We start from the raw sequence: 22069 nt of genomic DNA, 5'->3' as shown, positions 1-22069 counted from the left end.
GTTATTGGTTATACTCACTGAGCTTAATAAAAAATGCAATAATACCACATAGATATCTGGCTACCGATCTACTTTTTCTGATAGGCAATATTTGAGAACGCCCTTGCTTCAATCAGCATCACCCTTTTCTACTTCATCCGCTGACGAGAAACGGATTTCAAACATTTGGCGGTTGATTGGGATTTGTTTGGTGCTTGACTGTAGCCAGCTCACGCTAGGTTGTATGTAAATAACTTTTACAAACTTGGCAAGTGAGCTCACGCATTAACATGGATTCAACTATGGCGAACCTTCTTGTTGGGCTTTCAGTCAACATCCAAAGAAGCGATGGTGAGCTAATTTGGCTAGCTATGTTCGTTTATTTCGCTTGTTAGTGTTGCAGTTAGCCAGATTTACCTCCCAAATGATTTAACGTTACCTAGCTAATATGAACAACATTATTTGTTGTAATACACTTTAACGCATGTCAGTAAGTTATACGTGAATAAGTTCAACTCGACGAATTTAATTAGCTACTTGAATGCCACTCAAGATAATCGAAAAACGTATTGTTATTGGTGCATGTGCGGTTAACGTTACTTGTGTGGTTAAGTTATCTGCTAGTAGACACAGCTAGCTATAGGATAATGAAGCAATTCTTTGATTTGTTTTTACTAGTTATGGCCGTTGTAGTGATAAAGTTAGGTGACCTAACGTTACACTGAACTGAAATAAAAGATCAGCCATTTTCCATATGCACAAAAAGCTTTTCTCTTTACATCCCTGTTAGTGAGCATTTCTCCATAGCCAAGATAATCCATTCACCTGGCAGGTGTGGCATATTAAAAAGCATGATCATTACACAGGCGAACCTTGTGCTGGGGACAAAAGGTTCAGCGTCATAACTGACTTCAGTGGGCAAATGCTCACCTTTGATGGCCACTGGCACGCTGGAGAAGTGCTCTACACGGATGAATCCAGGTTTCAACATTACCGGGCAGATAGCAGACCGTGTGTATGGCGTTGTGTGGGTGAGCGGTTTACTGATGTTGACATCAGAGTGCCCCATGGTGGGGTTATGGTATGGGAAGGCATAAGCTCCGGACAACAAACACAATAGCATTTTATTCGATGGCAATTTGATTGCACATGGATACCTTGACAAGATCCTGAAGCCCATTGTCGTGCCATTCATCTGCCGCCATCACCTCATGTTTCAGAATGATAATGCACTGCTCCATGTCGCAAGGATCTATACACAATTCCTGGAAGGTGAAAATGTCCCATATCTTCCATGGCCTGCATTCTCAACAGATGTCACTCGTTGGGCATGTTTGGGATGCTCTGGATCGATGTGTACTACAGCATGTTCCAGTTCCCACCAATATCCAGCAACTTCACACAGGCCACAATCAACAGCCTGATCAACTCTATAACGGAGATGTGTCATGCTGCATGAGGCAAATGGTGGTCATATCAGATACGGACTCATCCCAAACAATCTCAATTGGGTTGAGGTCGGGTGACTGGAGGCCAGGTCATCTGATGCAGCACCATCACTCTCCTTGGTCAAATGGCCCTAAAATATACTCAAGTATAAATCATTTCAAATTCCTTATTAAGCAAACCAGACAGCACTATTTTATTTTTTCAATTTACGGATAGCCAGGGGCACGCTCCAACACTCAGACATAATTTACAAAGCATGTGTTTAGTGAGTCCGCCAGATCAGAGGCAGTAGGGATGACCAGGGATGTTCTATTTAAGTGTGTGAATTAAACCATTTTCCTGTCCTGCTAAGCATTCAAAATGTAACTAGTACTTTTGGGTGTCAGGGAAAATGTATGGAGTAAAAAGTACATTTTTTTTTAGGAATGTAGTGAAGTAAAAGTTGTCAAATGTAAATACCACAAACTACTTAAGTAAAAATACTTTCAACTACTACTTAAATACTTTACACCTTTGTTAAACACTATTACACAGTGAGTCCATGCGACTTATGTGACTTGTTAAGCACATTTTTACTCTTGACTTAACATGGGTTGAATATTTATTGACTCGACGTTTAAGCTTTACTTTTTTATTAATTTGTAAAAAAAAAAAAAATTTTTAAGTAAAACATAATTACACTTTGACATTATGGGGTATTTTGTGTAGGCCAGTGACAAAGTTTCAAATTCTGGCTGTAACACATGTAGAAAAATTCAAGGGGTGTGAATACTTTCTTAAAGAACTGGATATCTTAAGGTGAATCCACCAATTTGTAAGTCGCTCTGGATAAGAGCGTCTGCTAAATGACTTAAATGTAACTGTAGCTCTGGTCTAGGGCGTTGGTGTGGCCTAGCAAACGGGGTGTAATTTACATGATATTACTACTTACTTCTAAATGTGTTTTACAGGGCGAGTGCATCCTGCAAATGTCAAAACTGTGGATTCCACAAAGCGTACTGTGATGGTTGAATGGTTTGAGAAATCTGTTTGCAGGGGAAAAGAGGTAAGTGGCTCGAGAGCGAGACAAGTGCCTTATCTATGTTACAGATTGATTCAGGGATGCAAACTAGTCACCTTTTGGCGAAGTTCACCGTTTTGAATCCAAAATAGGTGACCAACGTCATTTGCTAGCCAGATAAATGTTGTGCAAGAGCCAACTTTACTGATCAAAGAATTGAGTTCATTGGTGTGAAAATTTGCTGGCTAATGAAGTCAGACAGCTAACGTTAGTAACCAAACCAATTCGCTATTATATTAACTGGTAACGTTATACGACTCCTTGCGGTTGTTGTGCCGACCCCCTTCGCGTGAACACGCACACACTCAATTCTTCATTTGATGCGACTTGCTTGCTAGTTGAGATTTCTGTTCATCACTCTGTTGTCAATTTATCCTACATTTCACTGATCTTAGTAGCAGAAAGCATTTGTGTCCTTCAAGGCAGCGGTCAATGATCACGTTCGGCTGCGTTTCATTTAATTTTTTATGGAAGTTTGATCGCGGGGAATGCACTAGTAATGTCTGCAGTTTTCGGTTTGGCTATTAGTCTATAAATACATCTCTTTGCCAAAATTCATCATCTCTCCCATGTCTTATTTGACTAGTAGTTGTTCTGTAATGTGTATTGCTTGCCTACATTTTTCTCCCTCTGTTTTAATATAAGACACATACATGAATTATTAATTTCGGTTTCCTATCCTGACGTGAAGTTTGTTCTATAGAAAGTATTTGACTCTGTGTGCCACAGAAAGTATTTGACTCTAGCCACAAAATTAAGGAAATTAGAAGAGGGGGAGGATTTCGGCAGGCAAGAAAATGGCCTTGCCGAAATCCCCCCCTTCTAATTTCCTTAATTTTGTGGCTAGAGTCAAATACTTTTTGTGGCGCTCACTATTGGTCAACATGAGCTACCAAAATGATTATGAAGTGTGAGGGGCCTTGTAGTCCCAAAGTGGGGTGGTGGTGGGGGGGGTGTTTCGGCAGGCAAGAAAATGGCCTTGCTGAAATCCCCCCCTTCTAATTTCCTTATTTTTGTCACTAGAGTCAAATACTTTCTATAGAACAAACTTCATGTCAGGATAGGCAACCAAAATGAATAATTCATGTATGTGTTGTATTAAACATGGAGGGAGTAAAATGTAGGCAGGCAATAAACATTTCAATTTGGCAAAGAGATTTATTTATAGACTAATAGCCAAACCGAAAAATGAGGACATTACTAGTGCCTCCCCCGCGATCAAACCGGCATATAAAATGAAACGCAGCCTAACGTGATCATTGACAGCTGCATTGAAGGACACAAATAAAATAAAAATGCTTTCTGCTACTAAGATCAGTGAAATGTAGGCTAAACTGACAATGGAGTGAAGGGCAGAAATCTCAACTAGCAAGCAAGTCGCAGCAATGACTTGAGTGCGCTTTCACGCAAAGGTGGGGAGAATTCTGGCAGAGGAGAGATTTTCGGCACAACACCGTTCCTCAAGTTATAACGTGTTAGTTGCTTACTGGACCCTGGCATTCTGTGTGACTGTTAATTAGCTAATGAACTAATATTTTCCCTTTACAGAATGTGGTTAATTTTCAGAATGAGAGAATTAGGTGAAAATAAAATTTTGCTTTTTAAACAAGTGGAGCTGGGCCTGGCTTAAGCTGGATGCCACTAGGTGAAAGGAACACCACACACTGTCCCTCTTCCTCACTTTTTCAATACAGTGGATTAAAAGAGTTATGCCAGGTGTACTCTCTGCCTGAAAGAGATCAATTATGCCAACAAAGGGTGTCATGCTCTGCTGGCACATTGTAGAATAGATGTCCACAGGCAGAAAGTGTACAATGCAGTGTAGCCCAAAGATATTGCTTTTGTTGTGTTGAACTTGACACTTTTATTTAATTTATTTCATCTTTATTTAACCAGGTAGGCAGGTTGAGAACAAGTTCTCATTTACAATTGCGACCTGGCCAAGATAAAGCAAAGCAGTTCGACAACATACAACAACACAGAGTTACACATGGAGTAAAACAAACATAGTCAATAATACAGTAGAAAAATAAGTCTGTATATAATGTGAGCAAATGAGGTAAGGGAGATAAAGGCAAAAAAGGCCATGGTGTAACATGTAACATGGTGTAACAGTAACGCGTGTGTGAGGGGGGGGTTTATTAAATGTTTTACTCGTTGAATGTTATTTTTGCACACGTAGCCTTGTGCACTTGATCGACGTCTACTATAATGGCCACTATAATAGAGCAAAAATATAATGCCTGTTTCATTCTATTTCTACTTAAGATGTTTTTTCCCAAGTGCCACAAGCGTTCTATTATAAAGGCTGTCATGGCTAACAGCAATTTTAGTGTATTGTTTTTTTTCTCAAGGCTTGAGTGTCATTTGCAGTGAAGTCTAGGCAACAAATAACATTGCTTATGACATTTGTTTAGCTGTGAGTTAGGTTCACATTAACCACTTATTTTACACACAGACTGATCATGTATATCATATTCTTTGTTTAATTAGTTAACCTGTATTTCCCCCTAGCAGGGATTTCTTTTACATGTTTCAGTGCAACAAAAAAAAGTGACACCTTTTTGGGCCCTCACCAGTTTGCATCCCTGTACAGATATTGGACTAAATTCCACTCTGTGGTGAACTTCCTTCACTGTTGAGTTTAGCCTGTTATGTACAATTCAACAAGTGTCATGATTATGCATTTTGCATCATCACACTTCTTGCTCTGTACTGAAAATGCTCCATCTTGTAAACTTTACTGCTGACATATCAACGGTGCAGTAATTAACAAAATACTAACGGATGTTAGCGTAGCTTGATCAATGAAAGATACTATGTGCTGTAAGTCTTGTCAACTGAAACTGATTGTTGACATACTACTATTCCTGCCCTTTGCTCTTTAGCTTGAAATGAATGAATTATGGTCCCTGAACGAAGAGCTTTTTGAGCACATGAAACCAGCTAATATACCTGCTCCTCCAGAGAAGGTAAGTGTACTCTAGGGATGGACCTAGGAACTTGAGGTTCAAAGTACATTCATTTGAAAGTTTGTGGTCCTAACGTCAGGAGCGATGTTTGCCTGTGATTTTTCTCCAGAAATTTGAAAGCCGTCTTCGTTCATCCGGGGTCCCTCCTCCTTCCAGTCGTAAGTGATTTTTGCCTAGTTCTAGTATGTGTTAAGTGTGGATTTCATTGGTGTGGGTTTGATGGTTAATTTTGGATATTTCCTTCATAAGCTTCTACTCCAGCGGGTCCTCCTGAGGAGACAGGTTTGCATGCAATGCATGTTCTTCTCTAAGCAAATCATATGCTAAATCACTTTATATGAGATGGAATCACATCATATAGGCCTATTTCCACACACACTTTAAGCTGTGTTTACATAGGCAACCAAATTCTGATCTTCTGACACTAATTGGTCTTTTGACCAATCAGATCAGATTTTTTGCCAATAATTGGGCAAAATATCAGAATGGGGCTCCCTGTGGGCAGTGTGATACCTTGATTTGAAGATACAGGCCATTATGTGGTTCCATCTTCAGGTGCACAATCATTTTAGTCTTGTCTTTACTTACTAGTGGGGTTGAGTGGACATGCCCTTGTTTCAAAAGTGGGACCGGACCGTATGTTTTCTGTACATAACTGATTAATGTGGAGTGTACTGTTTCCAACTATAATGCAAAACACTAAATGATGGTATTTCTCGTGGAAGAATGGTGTTGCATCCCTCCAATAGAGTTCCAGACACTTATAGAAACTATGCCAAGGGGCATTGAAGCTGTTCTGGCTCGTGGTGGCCCAACGTCTCTATTAAGACACTTTGTTGGTGTTTCATTTATTTTGGCAGTTACCTGTAAACTATACTGAACAAAAATATAAATGCAACAATTTCAATGAATTTACTGAGTTACAGTTCATATAAGGAAATCAGTCAGTTGACATTCATTAGGCCATAATCTATGGATTTCACATGACTGGGCAGGGGCACAGCCATGGCCCACCCATTGGGGAGCCAGGCCCAGCCAATTGGAATGTTTTTCCCCACAAAAGGGCTTTATTACAGACAGAAATACTCCTCAGTTTCATGAGCTGTCCGGGTGGCTTGTCTCAGACAATCCCTGCAGGCGAAGAAGCCGAATGTGGAGGTCCTGAGCTGGTGTGGTTACACGTGGTCTACGGTTGTGATGCCAAATTCTCTAAAATGCTGTTGGAGGCAGCTTATGGTAGACAATTAACATTACAATTCTCTGGCAACCACTCTGGTAGACATTCCTGCAGTCAGCATGCCAAATGCATGCTCCCTCAACTTGAGACATCGGTGGTATTGTGTTACACAACAGCCCATTTTAGTGGCCTTTTATTGCCCCCAGCACAAGGTGCACCTGTGTTATGATAATGCTGTTTAATTTGCTTCTTGATATGCCACACCTGTCAAGTCGATGGATTTTCTTGGCAAATGAGAAATGCTCACTAACAGGGATGTAAACACATTTCTGCACAAAATTGTGCATGTGAAAAATGTATGGGATCTTTTACTTCAGCTCATGAAACATGGGACCAACAATTGTTGTTTTTATATTTTTGTTCAGTAAAGAATGCCATTTTGTGACAAAAGGTTCCTTATGTGATGGGTTCCAAAAGACCGTGTAAATATGTCTATACAATTCGAATAGTGAACGTAAGCAGTCTGCGTAAGTGTACTATCACTCTTTCTAGTGAAATGCAGACTCAGTGATTTGGATTTTATTTCTTAGCATACCAGTAGTATGTGTTCTTTGTTTCCACAAACTCACCATAATTCCTTCTAATAAGCACTGAAGTCATTCCCAAAGCTACTGTCTGCTTTTTTCTTTTTAACACGGCACTGTTTCTGCTTCATCTCTGTTTTACAGCTTATGTTGAAATCAAAAGAATGCATTTGCTGCAATTCTCATTTGATTATGGCATGCCAGATTCACCCAACTAAAATTGAACCCACTTATTAGTGGTGGTATGAAGGTGGCCATCTGTTTTAATAGGACTACATATAAATCATTATTTTTATGGTTTGGTGTCTAGTGTTGGGATCAGTAGGATGATGAACAGGAGTTATTAATCTACTTCATTTAACTAGTGGTAAATGTACTAATTTCCTCTCAGTTCCACTTCCAAGAAAGTCTACACGGCAGACATGCTTGTTCCGGACCCTTGCTCCTGTCTCTGAGCTTGCTGCTAAGACTAAGCATGACTCCCTGTCTAAGCATGACTCCCTGTCTTCAGAGTATCCACCCTCTGTCCTCAAAGCTTCAGGTGGGGGGTGCCTCAATGATTTCTGACTTATTGCCTTTAGCCTGGTCCCAGATCTGTTTGTGCTCTTGCCAACTCCATTGTAGTCATTGTCAAGCCTTTGTTTGGCGTGACAAGGAGTTGGCATGAAGGCACAAACATACTGGCATAATTTATCCCATTACCCTCTGAATGCTTCACTCAGTGACTCGGAGACCTCTTGATATTCACCTTTGTCATCATGCTTCATTTTCCAGGTGTGCCCAACCGAGAGAGGAAGAGGAACAGTCAGAGACCAACTGCTGTCCTGCCCCCAGTCAATGAGGCCCTGAAGGAGAATGAGGCCAAGAGTGTTTCCTCAGTCACCTCAAGTGAGCTTTAGGAACTTTGAGTCACACATCACTATGTTAATTTCCCTGGGCCTGTATTTTTAAATAGCCTCATAAGAGGAGTGCTGATCTAGGATCAGTTTTCCCTTGTAGATCACAATGAATAAGATGAAATCGATCGGGGGACCTGATCCTAGTATGAGACGCCCTGCTATCTTTTGTGAGCATCTTCATCACGTTAGATACTTCACTCTATCAGGCAGACGGAGATCAGTGCTACCCCAAGACATGAGCAAACCAGTGAACAAAAGATTGTCCAATGCAGTCAAGAGCTTGGATATGGTGCCCAAGAAAGGAAAAGTAAGAGATTTGATCACATGAGACAGTGGCCATGTCCGAATACCCATATTAGTCAAATAAAAATTTTGTTTTCACATGCGCCGAATACAATGCAGTTCAAGAAATGGAGTTTAAAAAAATATATATTTGCAAAAAAGAATAACAGAATAAAATGACAATAACGAGGCTATATACAGGGGCTACCGGTACCAAGTCAATGTGCGGGGGTACAGGTTAGTCGAGGTCATGACTAAATGGTATGCGAGAAAATAAAGTTTTATAATATGTGAAATTTTGAAAATGGTACTCCTAATGTGTACTTGCAATGACTTCGCCATTTGTTAATTTTAGTACAGCGTGTCAATATATCTGATTATCAGCTGTTGGAAAAGACAAGTACTCTAGTATGGGTATTAAGACACGGCCACTGTTTGTCTGTTTACCTAGGACTATTGGCCCATGTCCTGCCTAAATTATTTTTGTAGATCGAACTTACTGTCAATTTCCTCTTATTTTCATTTGAAGTTGTGGACACATTAAAAGCCTTTACTAATGTATTGGCAATATTACTACCCATCACTTTCTCTGTTTACATGTATTTCTGCTCGCTGTAGTTTGAAGACACAAATCGACCGAACAAGCAGTTTTACCAGATGATTGAAGAGTTCAGAGAGACCTTGGAAGTACTTCCTTTATCTCTGTCTGATACGGTAAGACGGAGGAGAAGAATTCAAATGTGGCCTTTCTTAACTAGTGTTTATCAGCTATGTAATTTTCTTTTTGATTCACAGGTTGAAGCTCATAGAATTTGTGTGTGCGTTCGCAAGCGTCCTCTCAACAATAAAGGTTACTTTTAATTGACCAAACTAAACCTTTTATCTGACTGACCTGTATCCACCAAGCTGCTTCTCATGTTGACTTTCTATGTGTGGTTGTCTTAGAGGTGACTAAGAACGATATTGATGTGGTTTCTATCCCTGGTAATGGAACGCTGCTCCTTCATGAGCCCAAGCAGAAAGTGGACCTGACAAAGTACCTTGACAACCAGGTCTTCCATTTCGACTACTCCTTTGACGAGTCATCCACCAATGACTTAGTGTACAGGTATTCACATTTATTGGTTTCTAAACAAGTGTTCTGTTTTTTTCTATCAGGGTTATTTTACAATTTGCTGACTTAAATTTGTTATATATATTTTTTTATTCTGTTCAAATAACCTTTGCAAGTATGTTCTCTTGTATGAAGTTTGTATCCTCATTACTTGTTTTTGCAAGATGGTTATATACTAATATTTTTCACTGGTAGGTTCACTGCCAAGCCCCTTGTCCAGACCATCTTCGACGGTGGGATGGCAACTTGTTTTGCTTACGGACAAACTGGAAGTGGTAAAACTCATGTAAGTCTTACCGTTTACCTGACAGGCTGACACTAGAGCAGTTTTGTCCACCAGGTTTTTTTAACATGTCATGTAAAATTTGTACCCGTCTTTTACCCCATCCAGACAATGGGAGGAGATTTTTCAGGGAAAAGCCAGAACAGTGCGAAAGGGATCTATGCCATGGCAGGTAATTCATTGTGTCTCCCTGCTATTGGCTTCAACAACACAACATTTTTGGCTTAGTTATTAGGGATGTAACAATTCACCGTTACGCATCGGTCCCTGGTTCACATGTTTAAGACAGAGTATTGATCTGGCTGGGACTCCTAACCGATCCAAATGTAGCATGCAACGGTCAGAAAATAGATTCAAATTTTACGAATCTTGGGTTCATGAAATTGTTTGGCTTAAATTTCTTTCTTACTACTTTCTGTGACAACCAAGCATGTAATTATGTTGACAGTCATTGATCTTCAAGCACAGCTGTGGGATGTAGGGGTGCTGCATCACACCATTAATAAAAAAATATATATATTGTTCACAAAAGTAGCACACTGGGACTTTAATAGTCCTGTATTTTTTTTTTTTTTTTTTTTTAACCTTTATTTAACCAGGTAGGCAAGTTGAGAACAAGTTCTCATTTACAATTGCGACCTGGCCAAGATAAAGCAAAGCAGTTCGACAACATACAAAAACACAGAGTTACACATGGAGTAAAACAACATACAATCAATGATGCAGTAGAAAAAAATAAGACTATATACAATGTGAGCAAATGATGTGAGAGAAGGGAGGTAAAGGCAAAAAATGCCATGGTGGCAAAGTAAATAAAGTATGGCAAGAAAAACACTGGAATGGTAGATTTGTAGTTTGAAGAAAGTTAAAATATAAATAAAATGTTGCAAAGGAGCAAAATAAATAAAATAAATAAATACAGTAGGGGAAGAGGTAGTAGTTTGGGCTAAATTAAAGATGGGCTATGTACAGGTGCAGAGATCTGTGAGCTGCTCTGACAGCTGGTGCTTAAAGCTAGTGAGGGAGATAAGTGTTTCAGAGATTTTTGTAGTTTGTTCCAGTCATTGGCAGCTGAGAACTGGAAGGAGAGACGACCAAAGGAGGAGTTGGCTTTAGGGGTGACCAGAGAGATATACCTGCTGGAGCGCGTGCTACAGGTGGGTGCTGCTATGGTGACCAGTGAGCGGAGATAAGGGGGGACTTTACCTAGCAGGGTCTTGTAGATGATCTGGAGCCAATGTGTTTGGCGACGATTATGAAGCGAAGGCCAGCCAACGAGAGCGTACAGGTCGCAGTGGTGGGTAGTATATGGGGCTTTGGTGACAAAACGGATGGCACTGTGATAGACTGCATCCAGCTTGTTGAGTAGGGTATTGGAGGCTATTTTGTAAATGACGTCGCCGAAGTCGAGGATTGGTAGGATGGTCAGTTTTACGAGGGTATGTTTGGCAGCATGTGTGAAGGATGCTTTGTTGCGAAATAGGAAGCCAATTCTAGATTTCACTTTGGATTGGAGATGATTGATGTGAGTCTGGAAGGAGAGTTTACAGTCTAACCAGACACCTAGGTATTTGTAGTTGTCCACAAATTCTAAGTTAGAACCGTCCAGAGAAGTGATGCTGGACAGGCGGGCAGGTGCAGGCAGCGATCGGTTGAAGAGCATGCATTTAGTTTTACTTGTGTTTAGGAGCAGTTGGAGACCACTGAAGGAGAGTTGAATGGCATTGAAGCTCGTCTGGAGGGTTGTTAACAGTGTCCAAAGAAGGGCCAGAAGTATACAGAATGGTGTCGTCTGCGTAGAGGTGGATCAGAGATTCACCAGCAGCAAGAGCGACATCATTTATGTATACAGAGAAGAGTTGGCCCAAGAATTGAACCCTGTGGTACCCCCATAGAGACTGCCAGAGGTCCAGACAGAGTATTAGCGGACCTATATAGCCATCTGCCGCGGGATACTTTTGCCACCCGTACTGCATGGTCCAACTGAGAGAACAAGATTAGCTCTCTCCGAATCTGTCAACTTCCAAAAGGTCTAAACCATTCGATTATGAGACGTTGTGCTATACACTGAGTGTACAAAACATTAGGAACACCTGCTCTTTACATGAGACTGACCAGGTGAAAGCTATGATCCCTTATTGATGTGACCTGTTAAATCCACTTCAATCAGTGTAGAATAAGGGGAAGAGACGGGTGGAAGAAGGATTTTTAAACCTTGAGATATGAATTGTGTACCAAACATTCCTAATAAACCCAGCAGCATTGCCGTTCTTGACACAAACCGGTGTGCCTTGCACTGACTACCATACCCTGTTCAAAGGCACTTAAATCTTTTCTTTCCCATTTACCCTCGATGGTACACACACAATCCATGTCTCAATTGTCTCGAGGCTTAAAAATCCCTTTCATCTACGCTGATTTGAAGTGGATTTAACAAGTGACATCAATAAGGGATCATAGCATTCAGCTGGTCAGTCTCTTGGAAAGAGTGAATGGGCAAGACAGAGGTTTCTGTTAAACTGCAACGCTGCTGGCTAGATACCAAGTTTCCCTTATGGCTCAGCTCCGGTGCCTACATGCACCATAGACGTATAAATCATTTCCACACACGGTCAGTTCAGAGAGGCCTAGCTCATAAGCTCCATCAGGAGCAGATATGAATTTAGAATGGAAATTGGATGTTTATGCAACACCTATTGAATCATATCAATTTTTTTTTTTTTTTTTTTTTACTGAAACGTCTTTAAAGGGAAATATGCGCATCCCTATGAGGTATCCTTTCATTTTTTTTATAGATTTTGGTACTTGTCTTACATTTTTACTGCACTGTTAGGAGCTAGAACCACAAGTGTTTTGCTGTACCCACTATAACATCTGCTAACCTGTTTACGCGAGCAATTAACTTATTTGATTAGGAAATATTTTGATAGTCCTAGATATTTCTGAGATCAGTACTAAGGAATAGATCTGTCCACCTCACATTTTAGATACAAAGTAAAAGGTTTTGTACGTGACGGTTATGTGAATAACCTTTACTTAGGACATAGTTCAATGGTGTCTTTCAGTGTCCTGTAACTCCTTGTTCCTCTTATTTGTTCTTCAGCTCAGGATGTATTCGCCCTCCTGAAGCAGAGGAGATATTCCAGTCTGGACTTGTGTCCCTACGTGACCTTCTTTGAGATCTACAACAGCAAGGTGAGAAGGAAAAGCTCACAGTGCTCCTCAAGCAGCTTGGTGGTTTGGATGGTTGACATGTTTTTTTTGGGTGGAGAATCCATGATAATAGGACAAAAGTGTAGAGAAGACTCATTTGACATTTTGCTAACACACTTGCTTACTCTTCAGGTATTTGATCTGCTGAACAAGAAGGCCAAGCTGCGAGTGCTAGAGGATGAGAAACAACAGGTCCAGGTGGTCGGCCTGCAGGAGATGTACGTTTCGTGTGCTGAAGACGTCATCAAGATGATTGAGATGGGCAGTGCATGCAGGTACACACTACTTTTTTTTTTTACTCCACCCAGGGTGTATTCAGTGAGGTTGAACACTCAGAACTTTACAGATAGAAGCGTAATGAATGTTTTTAACTAGGCAAGTTGGTTAAGAACAAATTCTTATGGTTGACATGATTACCTATTCTACTTGATAGACAATTATCTGTTCTACATTATACTTTTCTATCTGAACGTTCTGTAACATTGCGCCCTCCTGAACAGGCCCCTTTTTTATCTTTCTCTCTTGACTTTGTCAATCGTGTGTGTTGTGTTCTTGGTTGTTTTTTGACATATGGCACCAATATCTTTCTCAGAAGAGGAAAGAAAAGCAAGCAGCATTGCATCGGAGCACTGCTTATCTTTTCTCTAAGTCTTTTCCTGTCTCCAGACATTTCTTCTCGGTACGGGACCTCCTGTGTGTGCACTGTAAAAAAAAAAAAAAAAAAAAATCTGCGGCATTATGGGCCTGTACGCTCTGCTGCCCTAGAAGAGACAAAATTGTCCCCCTCCTATCCCCGCTAAACTAGAGTAGTGTAGGATACAGCAGGGGCTGGCAGTAGGTTTGGTCTTGGGCCAATTTATTTCTCACCTAATAGGCAGCAGAGCAACATAATAGCAGCCCATTCATATGCCTGTGCTACAAATTTAAACTACTTTTAACACATCTGGTTAGTAGACTATATAAATCATTTCAATATCCATGACATATCCTATTATTGATTTTCTCAATCATTAAGCATCTTCTCTTTTCAGAAAGTGAAAAGCTCAATTAATGGGGACAAAAGAGCAAAGTACATTTTGTCTCCTAAAATATTTAAGGCTGCAGCTCCGCTTCAGAAAGTCATAGAAACTAATCAATATATCCCCATATGCATCAGTCACATCTTTTGTGGCCATTTTTAAGCTTGTTTCTATCATCAGGCATCATGGAGTTAAGCATTGTTATAAAACACTTTTTATATCTGGATACTTTTTAAAAAATGTTTAAATATGAAGTCCCTTTTGCTCTTTAAGAAAGGGTATGGCATATCCTCACTCAATTTAGAGTCCTGGTTTTAACCAAACACCAAGTCCTCAGTCTATACTGAGTGCATGGTGATAGTATTGGAGGATTTGGCTATACTGACAAATCTATGGATAGCTAAATTGAGTCTGTCAAACAGGTAGACCTACTTAATTTGTGTTTTTTATAGGAAGAAATGAGCTCCAACAAAGCCCTTTTGTTAGTTAAATGAAGACTATTGTTTAAATGAATTATTTTCTGCACTGTTTGCTTTCCACTTCTGATTATGCCACATCCGCTCCAAAGCTGATGTTTGCCTTTTTAGTTGACTTTCTCCTGCACACTCTCCTCATAAGTTAATGATTAAAAAAATGTGTCTGGTGACATGGTAATGCATTTGGTCTCCAGTCTATGTGCTACAGAAAAACCACATATGGTAATACTCTTTCTACTGTAGGCTACATCATTTAGCCTATGTTAAATGAATTTGCTGGAGTACTGCAGAGCTGCGTCTCTCCAACAATCCCTTGGAGAGGCGTGCTGGGCATGGACAAGCTAAATATTTGCACCCTGCCTTTGGCAAAGTGGGCACTGCTTATCATGGGGTGGCATCAGCGCTCATCTATATAGCCCTAATGCCACTGGGTGAGAAGTTGTCATTGTTTTTGGGCAGAATAATGTGATGTGTTGGTCAGTTTTTAGGTCGGAAAATGTCGCCCTCATCAAACTGCCACTCTAGGCAGCTGCCTAATGGGCGGGCCTGCTGTGTGACCTAATCATAGAGTTCTATTTAAATTCCCTATTAATTCAATAGCATCTCTGTGGGCCGAGTCATCAAGATTTGACTTTTTAAAATGTATTACCAGTCACATTGTTTTAATCTGATTGTCAGTAACTTCAAAGGGCTCCTTTTACTAGACTAACCGCGCATGTTCCTTCACTCGCAACATATTTCAAGCCTCCAAACAATAGGTCAATGGAAAGAGACGTGTAAAGACATTTGGCGATTGTCATCAGGACAGAATTAATGCCTCCACTGCTGTCCCTGTTCGCTTTCGGCCACTCATCTCTGCCTTGGCAAAATGTCAATGTTCTCATCAAACCACATCGCATGTTGGAGCGTAAACTATACCACCCATTCAAGTCTATTCGCAAATGTTTCATGCCTCTGACTTGTGGTAATGATAACTAATGGTTTATTAACCTACAGTTTTCTTGACATTTGGTTTTCATTATTGTGACAGGCTTATCTTTTACCGGTACGGCGTACCCACACTATTTATTTTTGTCGGTTTGACGTACCGCACCACTTTACTTTCACCCCTGCCGATATATTAACTTCAGCGTAGTGAATAACTTGGGAGTAATGATCTGACACACCTCTTTCTCAGGACGTCCGGCCAGACGTCAGCCAACGCCAACTCGTCTCGCTCCCACGCCATCCTGCAGGTGATCCTGCGGAGGAGGAACCAGGTGCATGGGAAGTTCTCCCTGGTGGACCTGGCGGGAAACGAGAGGGGCATTGATGTTCGCAGCAGCGACAGACAGACCCTCGTAGAGACAGCCGAGATCAACCGCAGCCTGCTGGCTCTCAAGGTGAATACAACTACTAGCCTACTGTCTGTTCATTCTCACTCTTTAGACTTCCCTTTTACCTGGGTCCTATTCATTAGTGCACACGTGGTAGCAAAACGTTCTGCAACGGAAAATGGAAACTGACATTTTATTTTTATTGGACATGTTCAGTTAGTCCCTCTGCGGTCAGTTTTCTTCCGTTTTGTGAATATGATCATATAGCAGGCATGCACCACCTGTATGTACAGCAAAACCCTTCAGAAATGTGTTGGCAATGTCACCAGTGGTATCATTGTAAAAAATATCTTAACCTAAAATGAGTTTAAATGTGTATGATTTGAGAATATTCAGTGAGGAGCTAATTCTGTGGAGGGTTTCTTTCTAAATGTAACCATGCTGTGAGCTGCAGCTTCTTACTCACTCTAAACCAGGGGTGTCAAACTCATTTAGCCTTGCAGGTGTGTTCGATCTTCCCCGAGGTCCGGAGTAGACCAATAATTTTTTTTGTGACCGGATTTTGGGGGTTAAAGCTTACCTATATGATACATCTGCCGATATGCTGTTTTATGCCGATAAAAGAAAATTACACTGAATTCTCATAAATTGCCATCCAAAAGAGCAATTGTTCAAATGTTGATTTCTTACATTGTGAAATTAATGACGTGTCGTAATAATGGCCACAAGTATTCAGTTAAGCATGAGATTCCCTTTTCAATATCGATTGAATTATAGATTTAAACATTACAAATCTTCTATTCAAATGTTTTGCTGGTAATGGGCTCAGATTAGGTGCCTACATAGAGTAGTATAGGCCGTAGACATGCATAATTTACGCACGCAGAGAAGTCAGCTTGGACAGATCCAGCTCAGGAGGCCCAGCAGCAGATTTGGAATGGAAAATGAATTAGATGTTACTGCATCGAACCAAATCGCATCGATTCATTCTCTAATCAAACCAAATCGCACTGAATCGTTTCAAACAAAAACGTTCATGGTATTGGAGCCTATGTACCTAGATGCGTATCGAGTTGTCTTGAATGGGAAAGGTGTTCACCCCTAGGTTTTAGTCATTTCGGTGTCGATTGAGATCGTTTTTCTCTCATAATAAACAAATGATTACATTTTTTTGCACAAACCACCCACGTGCTGGATTTAATGGGATCTGTATGTTTGACACCCCTAGTCTAAACCCTGCTTGCTCCCTCCTCTCTCTGTAGGAATGCATTCGCTCCTTGGGGATGGACAGCCACCACATCCCCTTCAGGATGAGCAAGCTGACACAGGTACTCCGAGACTCCTTCATCGGCGAGAACTCCAGGACATGCATGGTAAGGCTTTCTTTGGGTTTTAGCTGTAGATGCACATGTGCTTGATAATGACAGCAATGGAGTTGTCACGAGAAGCAACAGATCTGGGACCAGGCTAAGCTGTGGTGGTCCCCCCACCTCTTTTCCCTCTTGAAAAGGAAAATGTGCTCACCACTTTCTTTTTTTAAACATTGTTTTATTTAAAGTTAAAAGATTGGCCTTCCCTCTCCCTACATTACTAGACGGTAGACATAATGTTGCCGTAATGTTGTTTGTTTATTGGTTTTCTTATTTTCCAGATTGCAATGGTGTCTCCTGGAATGTCCTCATGCGATTCTACTGTGAACACACTACGCTATGCAGACAGGTACTGTCAAAACAATTGATCGATCGGTATTTCCAGTAGTAGGCCTAAATGTAACTTTTTATTTGTTAGAGTGAAGGAACTGAATGGAACGTTAAAGATGAATGATGCGGATCTTCCCAAGAAGATTGATGAGATGGAAGTGGAGGACAGCTCCTCATCAGAAGAGGTGAGCTCAAAAGACCCTGGGCCCCTCATGGGCACTGGTTGAAATTAGAGCACTATATAGGGAATAAGATGCAACCCCTGTTTAGTTGCTTACAACTGATTGGTCCTCAGGGGACAGACTGTGCTAATGAGGCTTTTAAAAAGAGATCATGCCAGATACTTCCTGTTCTTCAGTGTGTTATAGCAGGGGTTCCCAAACTTTTTCACTCTTGGGGGGGGGGGGGGGCTCTTCCAGCATTGGGGAACATCCCGCGCCCACCCTGTGCACATGCCATGTCTTTCTATGGGCACAAGCACTGTTCATGACACAAACTGTTCACACCCTGGGTGGCACAGCGGTCTAAGGCACTGCATCTCAGTGCTGGAGGCTTCACTACAGACCCTGGTTCAATTCTAGGCTGTATCACCAGCCATGATTGGGAGTCCCATAGGGCGGCGCACAATTGGCCCAGCGTCGTTAGGGTTTGGCTGGGGTAGGCAGTCGTTGTAAATAAGAATTTGTTCTTAACTGCGGCCTAGTGAAATTAAAAACACCCCTCTTGTTGTTGGAGAGAACTTTGCAGGTTTAAAGCTAACTTTTTATTGCAATTATAAGTCTAATGTGTATTCATGTGATATTTTGGTGACAAAAACATTACAACAATATCTATGGGCTACAAAAAACTAAATAAAAAAACATTAGCTGACATGGCTACTTGATCTGGACATTTCTGACCGGTTATAAATAACTCTAAAGTATGCAATGGCTGACGAGGAGCTGATGCACTACCCAACTTTGAAATTGCACCTTGTGCGTTCTACTATTACTACTTTCAAGAGTACGTTTTAAAGCCGGTCTGAGTTCCTTTAAAAAAATCTGTATATTGGTACTAAACTGAGCATGTTATTAACTTCTGGTCTTTGCAGGACTCCATTGTACCCATGACTGACGTGTATGAGGCCATATCCCAGGTTTCTGAGCTGGAGGAGAGGGTGCACGAGGAGTTAACGGTATACCTATATCTCTGTCCCAAAGACTCTTTGTTTGACACATCCTGGACTTAGAATTGCAATATAATTTGATGCAACTGCAGGGCTTGACATTAATGCTTGTCCGGGGCAAGTAAAACAAATTGTTGGACAGGCAGATTATAGATTTAAGTTGTCTGAGCGGACAAGTAAAAAAAACAAATAAAAATCGCTGTCAAACAATTAGGCTACTCTGATCATAATTAGATCAAAGTGTCCTGCAGATGTGACGTTTTACTCACTGTCCTCTCAATCTCTGCGGAATGCATCAGAGTATATTTATTGTAGGCCTGCATTGACAGTCACGAGCTGTCTTTCAATCATGCAGTTGCCAGATGTGTTTTTGAGGTCAAAATGAGCCTAGCCGCGTTTGCACATTTGTTGATAATTTCTAGTGAGTTATTTGCCCAGTTAAAGCAACGTTTTGGTTAGCAATGAAAATCCTGGAAAAGTCATAGTGTGTGCATCATCTGCGTTTGAGTCAGTGCACCAGAGGAGTGAGCGAACAAGACATTTGTGCAACAGGTAAAATAATGACATACAACAGACTAACTAGATGATAACCAGTTCACTAATTAACTATTTAGCTGTTAGCATGCATTAATGTCATGTCCCATGTCCTAAAATAACTTTTCACTGGCACTATTGTTTAACTGCAACTGGCCAAAACACAGTTGAAACCAATGCTGCATACTCTGGTTCAAAAACAGTCTCTCAAGCACTAAAAATTAGCTAGCATTCTCCACTATTAAATACTAGCCATGTAATTCTGACAAAATATTCTTGGAATAGCCTAATTGACAAGTAACTCCTATGCTGTCAAGATCTCCCATGAGCACCGAAAAAATGTAACCTTACCAATAGATAAACGTCTTTTGTTAGCTACCTCGTCCACCTTAGCCATTTGATCCCTAGTTCGTTGAATGAGGGAATTATTTTATAAGACTAAAAGTACTTGGTTGTAAAATAATGTTGCAGCGTGACCAACCCTCCTGGAGAATCCACGAGAGACACTGGGGGTGCAGGCTTTTGCTCCAGGCCTGCTTGAACAATCAGCTGCTCAACAGATAAGCTGAGTCTGGTGTGTTTAAGCATGGTTGGATCAAAAGCCTGCACCCCCAGTAGCTCTCCAGATAAAGGGTTGATGCACCCAATGCGTTTTATACAGTAGCCTGTCAGTGCTGTTTTTAAGTTTGGGGGGGGGGGGTTAAGTGCCTTGCTCAAGGCCTCAACGGCAGGAGATCTATAGTACATGGGATCAGAGACCAGCAGCATACCATTGTCAATACCAGTGATGATAATGGTTATTCTGTGTAGTGGTTCCTTACATCATTTTCAATCACCTTTTTGGTCCATGGTGTTAGACCTTTTTTGGGGGGGTGAGGGAGCAAGTGATTTGAGCTTTTGGACAAGTAAAAAATCTGTCCTACTTGTCCAAAGTACAAAAAGGTGATTGTGTTGTCCAAAGGACAAGTGTCTGAAAAGTTAATCACTGCAACTGGACTTGAAATAACAAATAACTGTAGTGTTAAAAAATTGAAATGATACTGTGTAATGACTTTATTTTAACTGTCTGTCTTGTTATCTGTTGTACAGGGAGCAAGTAACATTATCAAGCTAATGGAGATGCCATTATATGACATTGAGGCTGGGGCAACTGATATTGTGGACTACGCAAGAAAATTACTGGGTGTGTGGATGTGTTAACAAACCAGCTACATTTGTAATTCCATCAACAACAGATTCTCAGCCTAACCTGAGGTCTGAAGCCAATGTTGATCCCAAGTATCATCTAGCTTTTATAACACTGTGGCCTTGGCTGATTTAATTTTTTTCACAGACACGGTCCTGGCATTGCAGTCTGCCATTGATGGAGAGCGACTGGCAAGGATGTCACCCAAATCAGGTTATTGCTGAGAGGAACATCCCTCTACTTGTTCACTTGGAAATAATGTTCTAATAAGTTTTATCATGCAGTAACTACTCATTATTGTGCAAGGGTTCAATTGGGCATAAATTCCCTTCTGTTGACTTTCATTTAATGGTACATAAACATTACCTCTAACTTGTAAAGCCTCTCACTACATACCATAGATCTCTATGAAAGTATGTTAACAGTTCATGTTTTAAATTGATTTGTATTCAAACTGGAGATTTGTCCAGCATTTAAATGATTTGTGAATATAATAAAGGTATTTACCAATATGTTGTTTTGTAGCATTTATCAACCAACCATTTGGCTAATGCTCTTTAATTTCCTTTAAGAAGTTTAAATGTGTTTCCCTGTGTTTGTATACATGCCATACCACGGAGCTGCGTTCTAGCCCCATGACATCAACCGAGACCGCTGGTGGATGACCCGTGCACATCTGCCTAGCACTCTGTGTGGGGGCTTTGTTTCTACCTCCCTCTTTTTTCCTCCTTCCTTTCTGCTTCTCGACCCCAACCTCTACTATACACAAGTCCAGCTTGTGTATACACATACCCTGCAAGCAAAAGCTGACACATGACATATCAAAGCTCTAATAAACATCTCACACTGAACAATTTTCCCCAAAGAATAAAAATAAACAAATTCTGCTGGCGACTGGGTGGCCCCACAGCATGGTGTGAGGCCTTGCATGCAGCACAACTGTTTCCTATGAGCACAACCCCCACCCCATCTCACTGGGTGGTACTCCCCTCCCTCCTCCCAAACCAACCCTCCCCCAACCAGCAGTCTTGTCTGCCCATTCTCACAGGCAAGTGCTATGCGAAACACTGCAATGGCCTAGTATAACACAAATTAACTTTTTTTTTACTAGGCGTTTCAATAATGGTTAACGAGCAGTGTTTTTATTATTTGTGGTGCCTTTTATTTATTTTTTGATCGCCTAGAAAACAATTTGAAAACGGACCGCAACGTAGCCACATCAAGTTGTTGAAAGTTCTATAGCTTCTTGATGTCCATCTCATGTTGTGTTGACAAAATGATTTGGTTCTCAGAATTTATTTGAATTGTTTCGCTCCCCCTCAGCTGTGTGCTTCAGTCGTCTGGTAGCATATTGTTCATTTTTGTTATGTTAAATACAGCGATATCAGGAACCGCTCTGATCTCTATAGTGATGTTCAGTATTATTGGTTTTATAAAGGCCCTTTTATGCAGTTGTATAGTGGATTAACAGAGAACCTCAACCTATTGCATTCAGTTATGAGACTAGCAGTTGCAGTACATCGTTTAATCTTTCATTTGATGGAGGCTCATGATTGACCTTAATTCTCCCTTATCTACTATTTCACAACACTGATCATTTCTGCTTTGAATTGTTAATTACTTTGCCAAATTTCCTTCTCTCCTTTCAAATTCCAGATGTT

At 40.8% G+C, this 22069-nt stretch overlaps 1 protein-coding gene across 3 annotated transcripts; it reads left to right on the top strand.

Moving 5' to 3' along the window:
* The first annotated feature begins 86 nt into the window (after nt 1-86).
* Nucleotides 87-20920, top strand: LOC115157003 (kinesin-like protein KIF2C). Of its 3 annotated transcripts, XM_029704836.1 has the most exons (22): nt 87-330; nt 2379-2473; nt 5377-5460; nt 5570-5618; nt 5710-5742; nt 7613-7762; nt 7996-8109; nt 8327-8427; nt 9021-9116; nt 9198-9252; nt 9348-9510; nt 9712-9802; nt 9908-9971; nt 12903-12994; nt 13145-13287; nt 15685-15889; nt 17086-17196; nt 17475-17542; nt 17612-17708; nt 18614-18697; nt 20312-20405; nt 20556-20920. In XM_029704836.1, the coding sequence occupies exons 1-22, from the start codon at nt 270-272 to the stop codon at nt 20630-20632; spliced, it is 2127 nt and encodes a 708-aa protein (XP_029560696.1). In that variant the 5' UTR covers nt 87-269; the 3' UTR covers nt 20633-20920. The 3 variants fall into 3 exon arrangements, with proteins under 3 accessions (XP_029560696.1, XP_029560698.1, XP_029560697.1); XM_029704837.1 differs by lacking the exon at nt 5710-5742 and having other exon boundaries at nt 90-330; XM_029704838.1 differs by lacking the exons at nt 5710-5742; nt 7613-7762 and having other exon boundaries at nt 89-330.
* The last annotated feature ends 1149 nt before the right edge of the window (nt 20921-22069 follow it).

This window comes from Salmo trutta, chromosome 21 (assembly GCF_901001165.1).
Source record: "Salmo trutta chromosome 21, fSalTru1.1, whole genome shotgun sequence".
Taxonomy (NCBI): Eukaryota; Metazoa; Chordata; class Actinopteri; order Salmoniformes; family Salmonidae; genus Salmo; species Salmo trutta.
The sequence above is the reverse complement of the archived record's forward strand: the minus strand, read 5'-3'. Positions and strand labels throughout refer to the sequence as shown.